Below are 21,514 nucleotides of genomic sequence, written 5' to 3'. Positions count from 1 at the left end.
GGTAACCACTTAACACCAGGTGGGCTGTCAGTTCGTCCACCCATATAAGCAATAAAAAAAAGCTCTCCTTTAATTAGAACAACGATGCTTTTCGTTGTGTTAACTAGCATCCGCCACTTGCGGAATCAACGTCCTACAGTCCCATAAACAGTTTAATTCTGGACTATAATTGGAACGCAGACATAAGGTAGATAGAAACAGATTACATAATCTTAGACACTTATCTTTGAACAACTTAGTAATTTCGTCTACTGTTACTTTATATAAGATATTCATTAACTGTATTTATTTGGTTGAGGGTTAAAATAAAAGTAAGTTTGTTAATGTTAATGCTTAATTCTTTTATTTTTGTTTTTAGATCACAGAATATTGTTTGTAAAATAGACATAAAAAATGCATTCGGGTTACAAAGCATTCGCACGTATCTTTCGCATTACTAAAGATAAAAAGGTTTCATATTAAAATTATAGCCAATGGTGGATAAACAAAAATTGAAATAAATCAGGTTTGGTATTCGAGACAGCTAATTGTTAAACATAATTATTATTTTTAACGAAAAAGGAAATATATTATTTTTAACAGATGCCTGTATTATAAAATCGAAAAAAAAAACTAAATTAAAATACAATAAAATAAAAGTTAACATTTACCATAATAATAATAAACTTTTTCGAAATCTCTCCATAAATGACGAAGAAATCATTGAACGGTCGTAATATACGTGTAAAATATAAATACAAACATAAGCATACTTAGTGATGTACCTTTTTAAAATGATATCAAAATAAATATTTAATAAATTTATTAATTAAACAACATAAAATAAACATAATTGTTTCTAAGTTCACACTAAGTTCACTAAGACACATGCACACAAATAATGATTGAGTAATTAAAGTCAATTATGAATATACAGCCGAAATATCTTATAGTTTAATAGTTACTATAGTTTAACTTATTTTTTAACTCCTAATACGCAGGATAATTAATAAAATGTAGTCACCGGGAACAGATAAATACCTCAAATCTTATTGTTACGCCGGTAAGAGTAACAGCATCTATCGTCGAATAGCCGATCGAATATCGAAGGATCTAGTAACATCTAGAACGCTCGAGAAGTACAACGCCATCTATTGTCAGATAGCGGAAACACCCATCGAAGGTACTCGAATTGTGAGGAATGTTCTCGACGATTCTAGGGATGTTGTATCGACTATAAAAGCGTTGCATAGATGGCACGTAGTTAGTAATTGGAATTACTCGAAACAGCGAACGGATCACCTGAAGCGAAGCGGAAGAAGTGAATTGAGAATTTTAAAGCGTTCTATGAGTGTTCTAAGTGTTGAATACAGTTTTAATTTATATTTCGGTAAATTTTTTTTATTTATCTTTAACCCCAGTGCGTAACATTAACATAGTATAATTGGGTAAATATAACAAATAACTTTCTCAACTTCATATAAATACGTCTCATACGTCTTTTATATTAAACAACAAAATATCTTTTGTATCACATTCATCCCTGTAATATATTGTTTATTATTATTAAGTAAATCTAAAATATAAACATGTATAGACGGTTATTGTTTATTATTATGCTAATTTTAATTTTAACGCTAATACCATTCTACTCCCGAAAAGATAGGAAAGTAGTTTGAGCAAATCCTCAACTGTGCTTATATATTCTATATAGATAAATAAATTACATAATTATCAAAATTGTGGAATTATTGTTTTAAGTAATTAGGTTATATAATTTTGATTTTAAGATTTAGTAATATGTATACACATTTATTTAAACTATCTTCAGGTTAAGTACAATGTGTATTTTTAACCGACTTCAAAAAAGGAGGAGGTTGTCAATTCGACGGCATGTTTTTTTTATGTTTGTTACCTCATAACTTTTTCCCGAGTGAATCGATTTTGATAATTCTTTTTTTATTAGATAGTTGACGCTTCCCGTGTAGCCCCATTTCAATTTAGTCCAGTTCTGATAATGGTATCCATGAGAAAACCATATAAGTCTAAAATTTGCAATATGTACGTGAGCGACAAATAGATGAATAGCTCGATATCACGCCAACCGATTTCGATGATTATTGATTTTAATGTATATTAATTTGTTTAGGGAATATCTTTTTTTTCTATTTGAAGTCGGTTTTCGTTAAAGCATGTCTATTTACAATTACTAGTGATCCCGTAGTAGTCGAAATTCGACTATAATTAATTGGAATTGTAAGTTTGTACACTATTATGATTGTGTTTTATACTTCTATCAAAAATTTCGCCAAGACTACACTATAAAAAATATTAACAAAGACAAACAATATTTAATCTATTCTCAATTTGACAAGAACAGAAGTTTGACAATAAATAGTATGCATGCGTGTGTGCGTCAAATACATGGTATGTAGTGTGTGTAATGTTTTCTTTATCGATTTAATGTATCTTTTATGCATTATTTTAAAAGAATATTAGCATTGTGCACTTCTTCTCTATATTCTCTATAAGTGTGGAAAATTTCATACTCCTCCGTCCGCGCAATTTTCGTAAAAAGGGACACAAAGTTTTTGCTTCACGTATTAATATATAGATTTCTTTTCTTTTCGTTTCGCAGTCAGTATAGAGATCACTTGTCAAAATTGACATAGGCGACGCGCGAGGAGCCGGGCCAATGACCTGCCACCGCTTTTCTAGACTACTTCAAAACAAGTCTTGTGACACTCTATGCTTTAATCTAAGTTTGAATGGCTTTGTATTTATGTTTTTGATACCGTACAATAAATAGATACTGATATACAGATAAGCGAAAGAGAATCGTTTCGGAAACCGAATAGCTCGCATTCGTATTCGCTAATGTATCGTTTGGGGGGTTTAGTTATTTTGTGAGCCAGCAATGTATTTCGTTTAGAAAGTGAACGTGGTTTTCCCTTCATCTTACATTAACGTTTTAACGATTTAGAGTTTTTTATAGCCTAGATGGTGGACGAGCTCACAGCCCAACTGGTGTTAAGCGGTTACCAGAGCACATAGACATCTACAACGTAAATGCCGCCACCCACCTTGTGATATGAGTTCTAAGGTCTCAGTAGAGTTGTTACAACGGCTGCCCCGCCCTTCAAACAAAAACGCATTACTGCTTGACAGCAGAAATATGCAGGGTAGTGGTACCTACCCGTGCGGAGACAGAAGAGGTACCACCTGTAATAGATGCTTTGTGCTTAGTGTGAGTTTTTTTTAACTTCTCGATCACGTAAAAGTTAACTTAAATTTGTATGCAGTTGGGACAGCGCCCCTAGCGGAAACGTAGGCAAACGTTCCAGCTTTTTTTTTTTTTTTCGGGCCGGGGGCCGAACCTCCTACGAGGTCCCCGCGCCTAGGGGGCGCGCGGGGTATGTGAGACTCAACGATCTGCAGGTGTTGAGAGCAGATCGCGGGCCCAAGGATTTTAGGGCCCACCCACTAAACGACTCCCCTGCACTCTTACACCCGACGTCCGATCTCCGTCCGGGGTCAGAACCCGTTCAGAGTAGGGGGGTTCCCGCGGTCAACACTACAACCAGACACGCGGCGCCACCCCGAGGACGCCCGACCGACGGGTCGTCGAGGCGATAGTCGACGACCAACGACGTCAGTCTCCGCGGTACGGCGGCCCTACCAGGCCGCCCGGGCGGTGCCGCTGGTGTTCCGGGATACCCCGCTGGGCCAGAACCAGCCTGCCGGGTCGGAACGCGATACACCGCCGACCGGGTTGCTCTTCAACAGTATGTTCGGCGACGACAGCGACGACGAAAATGCGGACCGTATCGCAGTCCGCAGCCGCCGACGCGCCGTCCTGTCCTCCTGGTGCCAGCGCGCTAGAGTGACGGTAGCGTGCGGCGCAGTCTCAACCCCCTTAGGTCGCCCCGTGACCATCACCGGGAGGAGACTGCCTCCTCATAGGGGCTGGAGCTGGACAAACGCCCTTCTCCGGCCCCCGGCCCGACGGCGGCGGCACGGCGCCGAGAGGGAAGAAGAGCTCTCCCTCTCCCGTTCCGCCGCCTCCTTCTGCGAGATGGTGGACTCGCAGAAGTCGAGCATCGCCTGCCAGGACTCGTCGCTGCCGAGCATCGTAGCCACGACGGTCGGAAGCGACAAGTCCGGTCCTATTTTTGCAACGAGGACGCGGCGCTGCTCCGCGAAAGCGGGGCAGTACGCGAGCGTGTGCTCCGCCGTGTCCTCGTTGCAGCCACTGCAGTGGTGGCACTTCGGCGTCGGCTCCCTCCGGGCGACGAGGTGCAGGTAGCGACCGAAACAGCCGTGTCCCGTGAGCACCTGCGTCGCTCGGAAGGTGAGACGTCCTCGGTCGCGATTCACCCAGTCCGAGAGGACCGGGCGGATCGCCTCGACGGTCCGTCGCCCGTAGGCAAACGTTCCAGCTGAGTTAACTTTTACGCTATCGAGAACGTTAAAAAATTCGTACTAAGCACACAGGTCACTATTTTAGTTTCGGGATCGGTTCCCCTACAGCGTGACGCATGCACTCTGAGTAGGTAGGTAATAAAAAATAGAAAAAAAAAATATTAACCTATAACTTTCATACGATACAAAATCACATTTCAGAATCACATATCAAATATGGCTATCATTAAAATTATACTTACAACTATTTCCATTGACATTGACGTTTCGTTATGTCAGATTATTTGTAGTGTCAAAAGAATTGCATAGATAGGTCAGGCACAAGTCGTGCCTACAAGTAGGGGACTCTGACCGGGTTTTGACCCCGGACGGAGATCGGACGTCGGGTGTAAGAGTGCAGGGGAGTCGTTTAGTGTGTGGGCCCTAAAATCCTTGGGCCCGCGGTCTGCTCTCAACATCTGCAGATCGTTGAGTCTCACATACCCCGCGCGCCCCCTAGGCCTCCAGCCCGGAAAAAAAAGGCACAAGTCATGCCTACCTAGTGTTGAATGGTTACCGACATATATGCGTGAATATCGTCACTCAGTTTGAAACACAACTCTTCATCGTTTCCTATAAAATTTGTCTCATTTTCGAACCGATGCTTTGTGGCAGAAATTGGAAGGAAGATGTTAGTAACAACAAGTTCAGGTTCGATACGAATTAGCACTGTTTTCCACAGGAGAAAATCGCCGGATCCCTATCCGCGCAGCGGGTGGGTTATGTGGGAGCTGAACCACACTAAAACTCCTGCCGCTCACAGCCGGCGCCCTACCCCGTACCGGGCCGGAGCCCAGTCCGGAGTTAATGAGACAGGGCTTATGCAAAACATATTATATCCATCCCGCCGACGCATTAGCACTAGTCAAACGATCAGTGGTCGTGCTAAAGCTTATAAGACGAAATCTCGATCGCAGATACGGAAGTTGATTTCATGGTAGACAGCTATGACGTCACGCCTTACATGCTAGAAAGGGACAGAGCATCTAGTTTTATTTACCACTAAATATTTAAATCATAGATACAAATATAGATATTGATATGAAATTGAATACCGCGTTGTATCTTATGTACATTTATGTATGCTGTGTGCGTTTTGCATATGCCTGTAATATTTTAGATTATTAGAAGTAAATCACAATATTTATAAGGTTATGTAAGGCTATCAATCGAGTCAGTGACTGATTAGATTGGAATAGTGCTATAATATGTTTTACAATATTCTTGGATTTTGTCCGAATAAAAAATAACAAAAAGTCCTAAATACATAATTCTAATCATATTAAAACGTCAATCGAAACTATTTTTCCTAACCAGTAAATGTTATAAATAAAACCTATATTTAACCAACAATCACAAAATCAATTGTCACAAACGAATCCGTGTTTATTAGCATACGATCGATGGTCAACTCGCCATACATTTTGGCCTCAAATGACGTCACACGCAATGAAGATGCGTTCAACGAGAAATAGGAGCTGCCTCGTATGCTATCCTATATATCCTATATTCCTTTAAGTTTTATATTTTATATTTGTAGCAAACGCGCCCTTAAATAATTATAAAACTAAAAAACACGACTGCCTACCATAAACTTATAACCAATTTCTACGCGATGTTTTACGGATGTTTCCAAAATTTTTTATTTTTTTTTATTACTCTTGTAGGCAGATGAGCATACGGCCCACCTGATGGTGAGTGGTTACCGTCGCCCATGGACTTCAGCAATGCCAGGGGCAGAGCCAAGCCGCTGCCTACCAAAATCCAAATCTGTTCAGACATTTAACACGTTGGCTGAAGTGATTATGTCGATTTCTGATACCAAGGCACCAGAATGTCTAGTAGACTCTGGGAAAGACGAATTCGAAGATCTGAGAATGAATGTATTTCTAAGAGACTAGAGATTAGAACATATCGACGCTTGAAAGGCAAACGTGACTAAGCGACAATAACTGCTTTGTACATAAATCATAGGCAATAACCATATTCGATGCGCAAAAAAAATATATTTCTAGGTCTATTAAAATCATTTCAATATTACAGCTAGATTCGTTAAAGTATAATTTTTTTCAGGTATTTCAACTTTTAATTAGTCTACTGTAAAGTTCACGCATTGTCGCTTAGTCACATTTGCCTTTCAAGCGTTGATATATTAAAAACAAAAGATGGCAAAGTTAGGCAATCTAGACGCTTAGTAATACAAATCGACATAATTACTTCAGAGCGCCGCGTAGGGCACCGGTGACCTACACGGCAGTAAACAAGATAAGGATATGGTGGAATTAATAAAGCCACGTATGTGATTTTTCGAAGCATTGCATTCACTTTTGGGCAGTCGTGTCCAGATATTAGTGAAGGTTCTAGGAGACACATTGGCGATTTTTGAAAGTTTCTGATAACCACACTATAAGATGCCTTAAGTACCCTGTAGTCTGCAGTGATAAAGCTTGATTTAGTATTTCATAAAAATTAAATTAAGTAATTCTAAATACACCGATGAAGTATTTCTTACACAAATATTTTCCGCAAAGAAATTACATAAACAGATAAACTTATCTTGTCCAACAATCACAGGATTAATATTATAGTTATTATGTACATATCTCCAATATTCAGTTTTTCAACAATTAAATCGGTCCTCCAAGCCAAATTAAACCTTGTGCTCTAGCAATACAGATCAAAACTTTGTTACGACTTGTGTTTTATCCTTGTCACCGAGTTTACCGGCGGGCGGCCAAGCATTGAGTGAACTGTTACGGATTCCATAGAAGAAGTAAATTAGGTAACCTGGAATAAAGAGTAAAATCAGTTAATATATCGTTTAGTTGAAATTGTCCCAGAGAAAGGTCGGTAGTGTTGATGACTATACAATAACACTAAGCAAAATTACATCTATATGAGTAATGTTCTATTACATTGCGCGCAATGGAAGCTTCAACCGCTACGTGGGGCAATGAACTCGTATGACGCTTAGTTAAAGATTCACGGTATTCTCGCTTGGTAAGAAAGTACACATTTTAGCGATGGCAGTGACTTAGTTGTACCATCGGTATTGCTGTTGTTCATTTGCGGCGGAATTAAACATACGATGCGGCGTATCCTTAAGGAGTTCGTCCTTTAAGAGAAACTAAATAAAGCGTCAGAGTATCCAGACACAAAAGAAACCTTTAAAATGAATTTTAGCCCTCGACTCTTAAATTGTCATTTTAGATATAAAGTACCACTTCACTATTAGATATAACTTACCGATTACAAGCCATATGATGAACCGAACCCACGTCTGGTAGTCCAATTGGACCATCAGATACACGTTCATGCAGACGCTCAGGTATGGGACAAGTGGGACTAGCGGCACCTTTAAACATGTTCCAGTATTATGAAAAAAGAACGTCAATTGTGGTACATATTATTAATATCATTAAATAAGCTATTGCATAGCTTTTGTCGCGGGCTTTGAGCGCGGCGACCGAATCAAGAAATTCCGTAACGAAAATAAAACCAAACACCTCCCACTCCGCCTACCATGTAGCTCGCGTTCAACACATTCACACGTTGCGCTTGTTTAGTGTTTGTAAATAAGCGCGCGGCATGACGTCGCACTGCATGTGCATCATGAAAAGTCTGCTCATCTCTCTCTCGCGCGGTCTAGCTTATGAGTGTGAAGGGGACAGTTAATGTTTTGCGTTTGTCAATGCTTATAAACATAGCGTGGTCTTATTTTATTATTGTTCTAATATTAAATTATTATTGTCTAATTATAATTGCATAAGTTGATAAAAAATGCTATGCAATAGCTTTACCGCGGCAGTCCCCGAGTGCCAAACGTGGTTTTTTTTTGTTTTGTGTGGTTTATAACATGTAGGAAACGAATATGTTTTCTGCACTTTAAATTAATTTCTTGACAGAAAGCTACATTTACAGATCCCACTAATCAGTGGGGAAATATTAATCATGACCTTGTGACGGTAATTACCTTAAATGAGAGATGTGTGACGTTATTAGTTGGTTGCCGGTACAGTACCACCAGCAATGCCACCAGGGCCGCACCCAGTGCCGCTCCCACCACTGCGCCTCCCGGTCCCACCTCGTCCCCCACACGGAACACTACGCACGCCGCCAGCGCCACCACAACTGTATTACATAATGAACATCAATGAGGTGCGCTCAGAGTTTCTCGCCGGATCTTCTCAGTGGGTCGCGTTTCCGATCCGGTGGTAGATTCTGCGAAGCACTGCTCTTGCTAGGATCGGTGTTAGCATCACTACTAGCTAAGGTTACGCTGAAATAGCCTCTCAAGGCTATCAGCTTAGGTAGGGAAAAAAAAGGAGGTGCGTGACGTCAGTAGACGACCACGATCCTGCCAATTCTACGGTTTCAAGGTTTTTGAGGTGAACTCACAGAAGAGAGCGATTGTAGTCTTGGCGATGGTAGAGGAGAGTTGCGTGGGGTACTTGAGTCCGAGCAGGTTGCAACCCTGACGCAGCGCCGCCGCCAGACCCCCCGCGCTCGTCGACACCTTCTCCGTGCTAACGGATACATCTTCCTCCTCGTACCTGGATCGAGAATGCTCTTATTGTCAAATAATATTGATTTCTCTATAAAAGCTACAAAATATAATTTACAAAAAAACCGCGGTCGTGCAACTTGGTGCACGTGAATGAAGTGAAACTTCTTTTTCGATGTGTATTTAGTATTGTGGTTTTCTTCATTTTTCATCCATAAATCAACATTTATATTATATATTATTTAAATTATAGATAGAAAAACAAAACTATATATATATTTTAAGCCCTTCATTAAAATATTGGACGCTACTCGTTACTAACGCTCGCGCTGGCGTGTAACAGGTATATACTACGCGCATGCGTTCGAGTGCCGCGCATTCACTCTCGCTCTGTCTCTTTCTAGTACGGTAGCGTTAAACGTTTAACGCAACCTTGTTGGAAGTCGCATTAGAAGTTTCACTTCAAAAATTGGCTAACATTAAGATGTGTGAGTCCTACGTAACCTGACGTACCTGAGTATGAGAACGCTTGTTGCAACGATGGTGTACGCTAGCAAGGTGCCTATAGACATCATGTCGATCAATTGATTCAGATTAAACATGGCTGCCATTATTGCTGGAAAAGAAAAACATTTCAGTGTTACAATATGTAGAAAATAAGTGTTTAAGGTCAAGAAGATATACTATATTCTTCTAGTTGTGGTAGGAAGTTTGGTATAAAGGTTTCTTTTTTGGTTTATGAACCGTGTAAGGGTCAGTCGTTATTCCAAGTGATAGTGAGGTATTTCAAGAAGAGTTTCTATCATCAAAGCCCCTTGGACCTATTGAATAATTCGTGCTTCTATAATGTAGTGTTCTTTAGCCTATCCGGGCGTTATATTCTATAAGACTTTTTAAAATTTTGAAGGGGAAAAATAGCTCGTAACTCAAACCTGAAAGAAATCCGCTAATCGCAGTGGCCAACAATGGGGTCTTGGTCCTCGGTTCTATGGCGGCTAGTGGTCGGAACAGCACCCCGTCACTCGCCATGGCGTACAGCACCCGCGGGAGTGGGAACATGGCACCGAGGAGACTCGTGCACAAAGCAAATATAGCGCCCACTGTCACTATCCATTTGATCACTGGTAAGTTGGCTTGTTCGAATACATACGGGAATGGAGCCTCCGCGTCCTGTTAAATTTGACAACAGTGAAATTAAAGTTTGGTTTCTGTAGAGGAAGTAACGCTACTAAGTCAACTCATCTGCGTCATTCAGCAAAGCGGCAGAGCAGATTCAAAGTATGGTACGAGATTTGAATGTCATCAGTAAGTAAGCGGGACACTGTTTAGAGAGAGAGAGAGAGAGAGAATACACTTTATTGCACACCAAAACACAATTTACATTCAAAAAAACAATCAAAAAACAGATAAATTTGTACAATAGGCGGTCTTATCGCTAAATGTTCTCTGTTTAGTTCTCTGAATCATGTTGGTTATCGCTGGGATAATCATGCACGATCTAATCCTTAATTCTATTTAATTCTACATTATGTTTGGACCCTAGATCATCACATTAGTCCTCTAGCGTCCACTGTTAAATAAATTATATATTTCCTCGGAAAAGAAAAGGCTAGGATTGAGGCCTTTTTAATGCTTTTTGCAACATTCTCTATGAAAAATACAAAATGAAACCTAATACCGTGCAAAATATCTGATTTCCTGGGATCGTCGATCGTTACGATAGGGTAGTGTGGACCTAATGTAATAGCACGTATGAATTGACCGATTGAAAATCCTCACCTGCAAATAATAGGGCAGCATCATGGTGAGCACTGTGGCGATGGAGAAATATGACAAGAATATTATGATCAGAGACAGAACTATTGATAGAGGTATGTCTCTTTTCGGGTTCTTGGCCTCTTCCCCCGTGGTGGCCACGCAGTCGAAGCCGACGAAGCCGAAGAAGCATTTAGCCGCCCCCGCCATGACGCCCGCCACCCCCCACGGCATAAAGCCTCCTTCGCCGGCTTGACTCACGTACTCGGGTGGGATATCGGCCAGCTTGATGTTCCAGTTAGCTGGGTTACCTGGTGCAAATTATTATTTTATTATCACGAGGATCGCGTGGTTTTTTTTATTGCTTTTTTAGGCAGACAAGCATACGGCCCACCTGATGGTAAGTGGTCACCGTCGCTCATGGACGTCAACAATGCCAGGGGCAGAGACAAGCCACTGCCTAAAATTTATGTGCGTCTCAATCAGGAGAATAGTTCGAGTGTTATTGATATGCCCTCTATTGTTTTGGTTTGAATGGTAGGATAGCTTAGTAATTTTAAATAAAACTAACGTGCTGACTGTCATTTTTGTCCTATCAAAAACAAATGCAAACCTGTTTCGCGGTCAAATAAAGCCTTCCATTTTCACAATATATAGAGAGCACACTATATTGAATAACGACGACATTTTTCATATTCGCCCTAAACAAAAATACTAAAAGTTTTTCTACGCCAAAAGCTGTATATTTGTATATTTTTCGGATCTTTACTAGTCAATTAAAATTGCAATTACTTAAATCATATAGGTAATTATTACTTCAATTAGCGATTGACGTCAGTAAGCACGACATCATTTCCATTACCGTTCCGACCTCAGTCATTTGTCTCAAGGCGTTGTTTTATTTTTTATTGCCTAGATGTGAGGACGAGCTCACAGCCCACCTGGTGCCCATAGACATCCACAACGTAAATGCGCCACCCACCTTGAGATATAAGTTCTAAGGTCTCAAGTATAGTTACAACGGCTGCCCTACCCTTCAAACCTAAACGCATTACTGCTTCACGGCAGAAATAGGCAGGGTGGTGGTACCCACCCGCGCGGACTCACGAGAGGTCCTACCACCAGTAATTACGCAAATTATAATTTTGCGGGTTTCATTTTTATATTTTTATTACACGATGTTATTCCTTCACCGTGGAAGTCAATCGTGAACATTTGTTGAGTACGTATTTCATTATACGATGTATATTTATTGGTAACAGCTTCGCTAGCTTTCAGCCAGCTCAATTCTGCTTAGCATTTTTTTAAGCGTTTCCATCATCATCATTCTCCTGTCCTTCTCCCAATCACCTAGGGTCGGCGCAACATGTTTTCTCCTTCCATACTCCTCTATCATATACAATTTCTTCGCTCACTCTTCTCTTACACATATCGTTTTTTACGCAATCCATAATTTTTTCATAGGTCTACCTCTACCAATCAGCTTACTTTACAGACGGTTTGGCATCATTGCTGTATTTAGATAAATGTGTTAGTGAGAAATGTTATTTTGTTATTTAATGTGTAAATAATATTATTGAATTGATTTAAAAATATGAAAATAAAGTTGAGATAAGCAGAAAATTAAAATTTAAAATGTTTCCCATTGTTCTTTTTTTATGTCACGGAAATTTTCGTTTAATTCTCTTCTTACACCATCAGAAACCACTTTTAAAAATATTTGATAGTGTTTTATGGTTTAGATAAGCAACGTGATTTCTGATGTTAATTGATAATTAAGCTGTGTTTCCATAGAGTAGTGACAAAGCCTTCATTAAAGTTAAAAAAATGTATAGAAGAATACGTTGTAGCTAATACAGTAACATAGATACTAATGTAATTAGTACGAGATTTAAATTTTTACGAAAAAAAGTTAAGAATTGTTTAAGTGAGTCGTCTATTATCAAAGGTGGCAATCTGTGCATTTGGACAAAAACAATTTATTGATATGTCAATACAGATTTATTTGAATATAATCGTCTCCTTCAAAGAATACGGTTCAAAACCAGCATTAAATAAAGGTTAATAGTTAACCTGTTATTTATCTAAGATGTCGTTCCGAAGAGTTTTGTGACTGCCAATGGAATACAAAGTCAATAATTCGTTTTTCTGATTTACCAATCATTGTCCAAAAGTCAGATTGCCGGCTTTGATAATAGTCGACTCAAGTATAGTTTTACATACACCGTATATATTATAACTAGCTTTTGCCCGCGACTCCGTCCGCGTGGAATAGTTACGTTGGGCATAACGCAAAATTTTACCTACACTCCACGTAGAAAGTCAAAATACATTTGAATTATAGAATGTTATGGAGCTATTTAACCCCCTATTTTGAAACATTCTTTATTGGTGCTCCACTTGTATTGGCCTTACCGTGATGTTATATAACCTACAGCCTTCCTCAATAAATGGGCTATCTAACACTGAAAGAATTTTTCAAATCGGCCCAGTCATTCCTGAGATTAGCGCGTTCAAATAAACAAACTCTTCAGCTTTATAATATTAACTATTACGAGTATAATAGAATTTTGTCACTGCATCTGGATTTTGGTCGATTTTTTTTTTTCTAATTTAGATAAAGAAAATTATATTTCAACGATTTTCATTACGTATTCACTAAAATTTCGAACTAGGCTCAAGTGTCCGCCATGTGGTAGTTGTAAAAAAATGGCAAACCAACGATCGAGGATCTACCATAATCTCTGACATCTCAACATTACGGTTCATTTCATGAATTACATACATATTCTGTTTTTAATAAAAAAAGCTTGTAAAAGTTAAAATAAAATTGTTTCCATTCATCCCAAAACTCGTCAATACTTAGCAACTTAACAAAATTAAAGTAGCTATTAAATAAATAAATAAAAAACGATCGACTGCTTTAAAAATACTGATTGAAAAACCACCAATAATAATAAGAATAATAAGAAATGATGTATATTTACTTTTGATAGCTCCAGCGACGACAACAATTATGACGGTTGTCATATTGAGGGCCGTGAACACGTTGTTTAGCTTCGTAGATTCGCTAACTCCAATACCGAGCAGGACTAGAAGAGACATTTGAATAACATTACAGCTTACTTCTATCAATTCTGATTGAATTTTTGGCTGTTTTGTGTGGGTAGATCTCAGTCCTTTTTTTTATGAATGAGGGATTACTGGTGGCCCAGAGGCCTTTCCAGTTTCACCAAGGCATGAGGAGGAATGGGATTTGCTTAAAGCTGCCCGAGCGCTTCCAAATGGTACCAAACAACTCAACAGAAACTGCTTCCCGAATGAATCTACTACCGGATCGGAAACGTGACCCGCTGAGAAGATCCGGCGAGAAACTTAGCGGGCTGATGCAAGGGTTAGGTTGCACGTCGAACTCTTTGCCGAGTTCGAAGAGTAGGGTTACTGGGGGTCCCTAAACCTGATCCTAGCGTTAGAGCTGATGCAAGAGTTATCTCAATGCTCTTTAGTGGTCACAGCCTTGAAGCAATGCGTCTTGAATGTCAACACCTAGTTTGAAAAATGTGGTTGAAGTCTTAGTTGGATTGTAGTAATGACCAGTTGGAATACAGTAGAAATAGATACACAAATTCGAGAGCTCACTACCCACTTTTATTATGCCATTAGGTATGAATAAGTACCAACTATGGTACCATGATGAAGGAAAAAAATCAGGTTATAAAAATATATGTGATATATTTTTGTTACAACTACAAATTTGAATATGAGAATCAATACCACTATCTATCTAAATCTAATATATTTCAACCCATAACTATATTAAGGGCAAAGGAAGCTTGCGTTCCTTTGTATTTTGAGGGATGATTACAACAATTTCATTGTTATTTTATCGATAACAATTTTTTGTAAAAGGTTACTCACGAGTTATTAAAATAACTAGACCAAACGCAAAGAAATCAGGGTAGTCAGCCAAGAAGGACACATTGATCGGAGCTGCGGCCGTCATCGTCCTCGCCATGGTGTTATTGAAGAGGGTGTCAATGTAGACCGCCATGCCTTTGGCGACGCTGGCTGTTCCTATAGCGTACTCCAAGATCAGGTTCCAACCAATCGTGAACGCGATGAACTCCCCGACGCTCACGTAACTGTAGATGTAAGCCGAACCGGCTTTCGGAACTCTTGAAGCGAATTCTGCGTAACATAACCCTGGGGGAGAAAGAAGTTGTTCTTAATTCTATGGAAGAAACGCTGGGATTGTTAATTTACTCTTGGTTTAAAAATTTCTCTACGCTTATCTTCGAGGAGTGGCCACATGTTCCAACCATTTTTAAAAATATTGTTTAACACACTTGCAATGAGCAAATATTAATGATGACAGTTATTACAACTACAACTAGCGGTTTCATTGCTAAGAGGGCTCTTTTGGAGAGGATCAATTACAAACCAGGTGTTGTCAATGCCAAAAACGATTCAAAAGTTTTTAAATACCAATTACGCGATGATAAGGTACGATGACTGTTTTAAATTTCGTGTTACGATTTTCTTGAGCCAGTGCTAGCGACCTTTTTTTAGGCAGCTAAATGACGTATTCATCTGCCGTTTGAAACAAACATAGCTACATCTGGTCTATCATAAGATGAGGAGACTTTAAATGTCTTTAAATGCTCTTGTGCTATCATAATAATATGGAAAAACTATGGAAAACATCTATCAAGGTTTTAATAAGCAAGAATTCCACATGACCACGACTGTTCTGCCAAGAGCAACCGATTATGGTGAATGCCATCATATGATTAGTTGTTTGGACTTTTTATAGATAATCAAAAGTTTTAGGCGCTGACAGCCAGCCTTTATTATGGCAGTATCACTCAGACACACACAATATTAGTCACACTCACCAGCAAAAGCAGAAGCAATGGCTGCCACCAAAAAGCTGAGGGTAACCGCCGGTCCAGCAACGGTCTTGGCGACAGCACCGGCTAACACGTACACTCCTAGACCGAGGGTACTCCCGACTCCTAGCGAGGTGAGGTCGAATAGTCCAAGGCATCTGGACAGCTGGGTGGTGTTATCGTTGTCGTCCAGCTTTTTGCAGCGACGTAGCGCCGCGAAGATCTTACTCATCTGTGGATGATTGAAATTGTAGCGTACAATAAATATAAAATAAATATAAATATTTTACTAACAATCACGCCACGTTAACTGGTCCCGTGATAAGTTCGTAAAGAACTTGTGTTACAGGTACCAGATATCGGAAATAAATGTAAGATTTTTATTATACACATACATATATTTAATATACATCCATAACCCTGGAATAGACATTTATATTTATCATACAAATATCTTCCCTTGGCGGGATTCGAACCCGCGACCCCCTAGTGTAGTGACCATGTCACTTACCACTACACCAGACGGACGTTACAATAAATGTAAAGTATTAATCCGAGATAAACTACACAAACACATCTAAATAATAACTTCACGTTAGAACCGGCCTGCCAATGCAATTAGTATCGCAATACTATTTTAGTATTTCGCATCGCAAATGATAATTGATGCTAACTACTAATTCGTGTCTCGCTATACAATAAACAATTTACGAAGCTCATTCAATATACAAGGGTATGCTTTGTAAACTATAGAAAATACGAAGTTTTTGAATGTTTACACTGATGATGATGTTTACACAATATGGCGAAGCGTTAATGTTGCATGCTCGCCTGCAAGTGGCTTCTCACAATTGCTGGATGTTCCTTTCAGTGCAAGTTCACTACCCCCTGCCGCTGATAAAAACTCCTTCCATTTGCTATAATTTCCAGCGGGCACGCTGACAACATTTTTTTTTATTGCCTAGCTGGATGGACGAGGCCACAGCCCACCTAGTGTTGAGTGGTTGCCCGAGCCCATACACATCTACAACGTAAATTCCCCTACCCACCTTGAGAAATGAGTTCTAAGGGCTCACTTGTAACAGTATAGTGCCCCGCCCTTCAAACCGAAACGCATTACTGCTTCTCGGCAGAAATAGGCGGGGTGGTGGTACCTACCTGTGCGGACTCACAATACGTCCTACCACCAGTCGTCCAATCTGTCTTGTCAATAAAAAAACTTTGTTGTTTTAATTTCGGTTTTAATTTAAATTTTTTCCTAGCTGACCCGGCAGACTTCGTAGTGCCTCAATCGATAAATAAAAGATCTAAGCTTTTGTATAAAATTAACTTAAAACAAACAAAAGCAATCTGTCCGACGGGGGACACATCAAAGGAAAAACAAAATTGTTATTTTTATTTAATTTCGAGCCTTTTTATATTTATCTACCTTTTAAACCTTCTCTGGACTTCCACAAATAATTCAGGACCAAAATTAGCCAAATCGGTCCAGCCGTTCTAGAGTTTTAGCGAGACTAACGAACAGCAATTCATTTATATGTATATAGATTTAATTTATTTTCAATCTTCCAAAACAGTCCACGTTCAAACCTTTGTAACGTCAATCAACACCATTTGATTTTCGTTTTTTATTGTCACGATTGTCACGGTTACTGCATTCAATAACGACTCTTACAAGTCCGAAGATTTAAAAATATTATATATTATTTTCATTGAAATACATCCATAAAACTTAATAATAGGATTATTCCGAGCGGTATACGTTTTCAATGGGAAAAAGATAAGAATTTTATGAATAAAATGAATGAAATATCGATTTACATACACTAAAAATAATAGGGGTTAAATAAAGTATGAAATTGCCGTTTTATTGTAATTGGTACTTCGAATTGGCACAGAACCTTCATGGTTTAAGATTTTTGAGTGAAACTTTTTTCATGGTACCTATGGGGTTCTTTTTTTAAAAAATATGCATTATTCGATAATCAAATTTCAGTTGTTTTTTTATTCAGCTGAGACAACGAGACAAGAGAGATGGATACTTCGTAAATTCGAGTGATTTTTGAATGGACAATTTCCTACGCGATAATAAGTTTTCTTCCCAGGAGGCAGCAAAAAATGCTTTCACACAGTTTGTTGAATCTAGATCAACAGAGTTCTATCGCAAAGGATAAATTACCTTCCTATTAGATGGCAGCAATGTGTATCTATACTAATATTATAAAGAGGAAAGATTTGTTTGTTTGTTTCGAATAGGCTCCGAAACTACTGGACCGATTTGAAACATTCTTTTTCCATTAGAAGCCGACATTGTCCCTGATTAACATAGGCTACTTTTTAAATTTTTTTTTTTTTTTTTGTTTCATGTGTGTTTTAATGTTTCCGAAGCGAAGCGAGGGCGGGTCGCTAGTAAGTAGATAATATTAGTAGATATTTTGATTAAATAAAGATGTCAAATGAAAAATAAAAACGCATTTCAATTTTTTAGTACAAATCGACAATTTCATAGTTTAATCCCTAATACGAATACATACAATCGAAACTAGAACCTTCTCCGATTTTTGTAGTCAATTCAAATGTTCTGTCACTTATTACATTTATTATTACAAAAGGTTTGGAGATTTGAAATTTTAAAATTGAAATACAATAGATAAAGCGTGTGTTAGTTCGGGTAGCTGTAACTAATGTTCATTCAGAATAGTTATTTGAGTGCAGATTTAGAGGAATCTACTTCAAAATTTGTAGATCAAAAAAAAGAGAAGATCATCCACCGATCGGGTGATTTCGTTTGATAGACTGATGGCTCGAATGTTCGAATCTTGTTTAATTTAAATATTTATTGATAATCTATTTAAAATGTCGTCAGGCATATGTCTGATATCTTTTGTTCTGTGATAGTTACTGCTACAACTGTTTCTTTTAAGCTATTTCTAAATCTAGTCTACATTTCCGCTTTACTAATTCAGTGGACTGCCCTTCCGTAGTATCTTTTATAATTTCGTTTAGATCGTTAGTTTTGGCCATGAGGCCTTTGTCTGATACAGTTCGAACCTCCGGAAGGCTTTGGCTATTCTGAGATCCAGAAGTTTTCAATCTGGCACCCACAGACACAACCCACTAATTTTCTCGCCGGATTTTCTCAGTGGGTTGTGATTCCTATCCCGTGGTAGGTTCAGCGAAACATTGCTCTTGCTAGGACAATATATGTTGGCAAGCCTTCCCAGACTGAGCCCCTTATGTTTGCCTACTTTTTTATTTATTTATTCTTTATTGCCTGCATTTATCTGCCTACAAAAAGGCAGACGAGCGTACGGCCCACCTGATGGTAAGTGGTTACCGTCGCCCATGAACTTCAGCAATGCCAGGAGCAGAGCCAAGCCGCTGCCTACTAGTCATGTTGTAGCCAGAATATTCAATTGAGGCCAGTAGCAGATAGGTTAAGCAAATAATTCAGTCAGGGACAATGCTGATGAGCCTCAAATCGTCTGTCTTAATGATAACGCAACAAAACACATTACGTTGACACAGAAACACATTATTAGTTAAGGTCATTTGAAGAGGATTTATCATACGTTTCATGCCGAGAATTTGTACGTTATTTTCCTGAATAGTAAATTTATCTCTTGATTACGTGTCATCCGTTCCTTACTCGTGAGCTGATGGCCTCTAGACACAAGGTTGAAATATTGAGGGCTTCGAAAAACAATTTTTCTCGAATATATGAATGACTAACTTTATCCCGCGACTCCGTCCGCATGGAATAGTTACTTTGGCATAACGCTAAATTTTACCCCCCACTTCATTTACGTAGAAAGTGAAAATATTTTTTAATTATAGAATGTTAAGGAGCTATTTAAACCCCTATTTTGAAACATTCTTTATTGGTGCTGTTATGTTAGCGTGATGTTATATATCCTATAGCCTTCCTCAACACTGAAAGAATTTTTCAAATCGGACTAGTAGTTCCTGAGATTAGCGCGTTCAAACAAACAAACTCTTCAGCTTTATAATGTTACTAGCGACCCGCCCTCGCTTCGCTTCGGAAACATTAAAACACACATGAAACAAAAAAAAAAATTAAAAAAAAATTAAAAAAAGTAGCCTATGTTCATCAGGGACAATGTCGGCTTCTAATGGAAAAAGAATTTTTCAAATCGGTCCAGTAGTTTCGGAGCCTATTCGAAACAAACAAACAAACAAATCTTTCCTCTTTATAATATTAGTATAGAAAAAGTATAGATGGATTAGATAGAGGAGGATGAGTTCACGGTCCACTTGATGGTGTTCAGTGGATATCGGAGCTCAAAGACATTAAGAACGTAAATGGCGCCCTTATCTTGAGACATCAATTCTATGGCTCAGTTTTTTACAATACAACGGCTGCCCCACCCTTCAAACCGAAACGCATTACTGCTTCACGGCCGAAATAGGCAGGGTGGTGGTACCTACCCGTGCAGACTCACAAGAGGTCCTACCAGCAGTAATTACGCAAATTATAAATTTTGCGTGTTTGATTGATTTATAACACGATGCTGTTCCTTTACCGTGGAAGTCATTCGTGAATATTTATTAAGTACGTATTTTATCAAGGAAATTGGTGCTTGTCTGCTAGATTCGAACATTGGCACAGTAGCATAGATAGGAATACATCGGGCATTTTGTCGTGAAACGAAAATATTAAAGCCGAAATGAAACATTAAAAGTAGTTTAAATTATGTAAAATTACTCAAGGCTTGTTGAAGACAACAATAACGTAGTTTCTAAGTGTGCATACTATTTATAACTAAGTTGGCGTAATCAATTTCAATGTTCATTACATTTTTATTATTTATTCAGCTTTGTTTACTTTTACTAGATCTCCTTGTGTCCTGTGTGATCTTTTACTAACTGCCGCTGAAATAGTTCTCATAATCATTTCTAGGTAATTTTTTTTATCATCAATGCATTATACTTGGTATCTCGGCGTTCCTCCAAGCTAAAGAAATAGGTACGATGGAACTATTTACCCGTATCTACAAATTAAGTCTTGAATTTTCGGCGCGCGGCGAATTATGTTTATTGTTTGTGTACGGATGGTCAAATCTGTTGTCTATATCTGGCTTCAAAAGCACTAGACTTTCTTCAGAAGATATATAATGAGTGTGATGAGCTACAACTTCAAACGACTACAAAATACTGGCTTCTACTACAGAGGTGTCATATTATAGACATCAGCCCACTGAGTTTCTCGCCGGATTTTCTCAGTGACTTGCGATTCCGATTTGGTGGTAGATTCTGCGGAGCGCTGCTCTTGCTAGGGCTAGTGTTAGCAAATTCTCTTAGGTTGATCTCGTGAGCTCACCTACACGTCGTACACACGTAGCTGGAATAACTCCCTAGGCTACCAGAAAATAGGTAGAAAAAAATAGACATTACTTTTGTGCGCGAAATGTATTTCACAAAATATGTTTCTATGGTAGAATTGCGATAAGTAATATATTTTTTTATCAAAATCTCAGTACTCATTTTAATAAGAAAAGAAAAAATTATATTAAACATCATAAGAAGTAGAGCATAATTAAATTATTACTTTGTTATCATATTTTTATGAAAGCAAGAAAAAAAAATGTACACTGCACGTGGAAATAAAACAACACTTTATTGTTTCTGAAAATTAAATTAGCACACAAATAAATGGCTTCAATCTTATCTTAAGTATATGATGATTCTGCAAACTAAACTGAAGAGTCATATCTTAGACCATTAAACTACATTTGTTTGTAAACAGATAAATGGTTTAGAATAATTCAACTAGATATTTTAAAGCAGGTTTATCAACATTTGTGACGCACGATTTGGCGAGGTTTTGTCCAAAACTTCTTTCTCTAGTTTGAAAAGGTAGAGTGGTCGTCGTACTGATGACTGTCGAGAAAATGAAGCCCGTATC

At 38.6% G+C, this 21,514-nt stretch overlaps 1 protein-coding gene across 1 annotated transcript in view; it reads right to left on the bottom strand.

Annotated features, from left to right (window-relative positions):
- Positions 1 to 316: 316 nt before the first annotated feature.
- LOC101738526 (cationic amino acid transporter 3) overlaps positions 317 to 21,514 on the bottom strand; it is a 59,840-nt gene continuing 38,642 nt past the window's right edge. The window contains exons 2-11 of the mRNA XM_004925341.5: positions 15,595 to 15,820; positions 14,618 to 14,902; positions 13,687 to 13,791; positions 10,724 to 11,010; positions 9,877 to 10,114; positions 9,458 to 9,560; positions 8,839 to 8,993; positions 8,414 to 8,571; positions 7,687 to 7,795; positions 317 to 7,227 (exon numbers count right to left, since the gene is read on the bottom strand). Of these exons, the coding sequence (XP_004925398.1) occupies positions 7,118 to 7,227; positions 7,687 to 7,795; positions 8,414 to 8,571; positions 8,839 to 8,993; positions 9,458 to 9,560; positions 9,877 to 10,114; positions 10,724 to 11,010; positions 13,687 to 13,791; positions 14,618 to 14,902; positions 15,595 to 15,820 (1,776 nt within the window). The 3' untranslated portion in view covers positions 317 to 7,117. The remainder of the gene's footprint in view (positions 7,228 to 7,686; positions 7,796 to 8,413; positions 8,572 to 8,838; positions 8,994 to 9,457; positions 9,561 to 9,876; positions 10,115 to 10,723; positions 11,011 to 13,686; positions 13,792 to 14,617; positions 14,903 to 15,594; positions 15,821 to 21,514) is intronic.

The sequence above is a fragment of the Bombyx mori genome, chromosome 8 (assembly GCF_030269925.1).
Source record: "Bombyx mori chromosome 8, ASM3026992v2".
Classification (NCBI taxonomy): Eukaryota; Metazoa; Arthropoda; class Insecta; order Lepidoptera; family Bombycidae; genus Bombyx; species Bombyx mori.
This window is presented reverse-complemented; position numbering and strand designations above follow the sequence as displayed.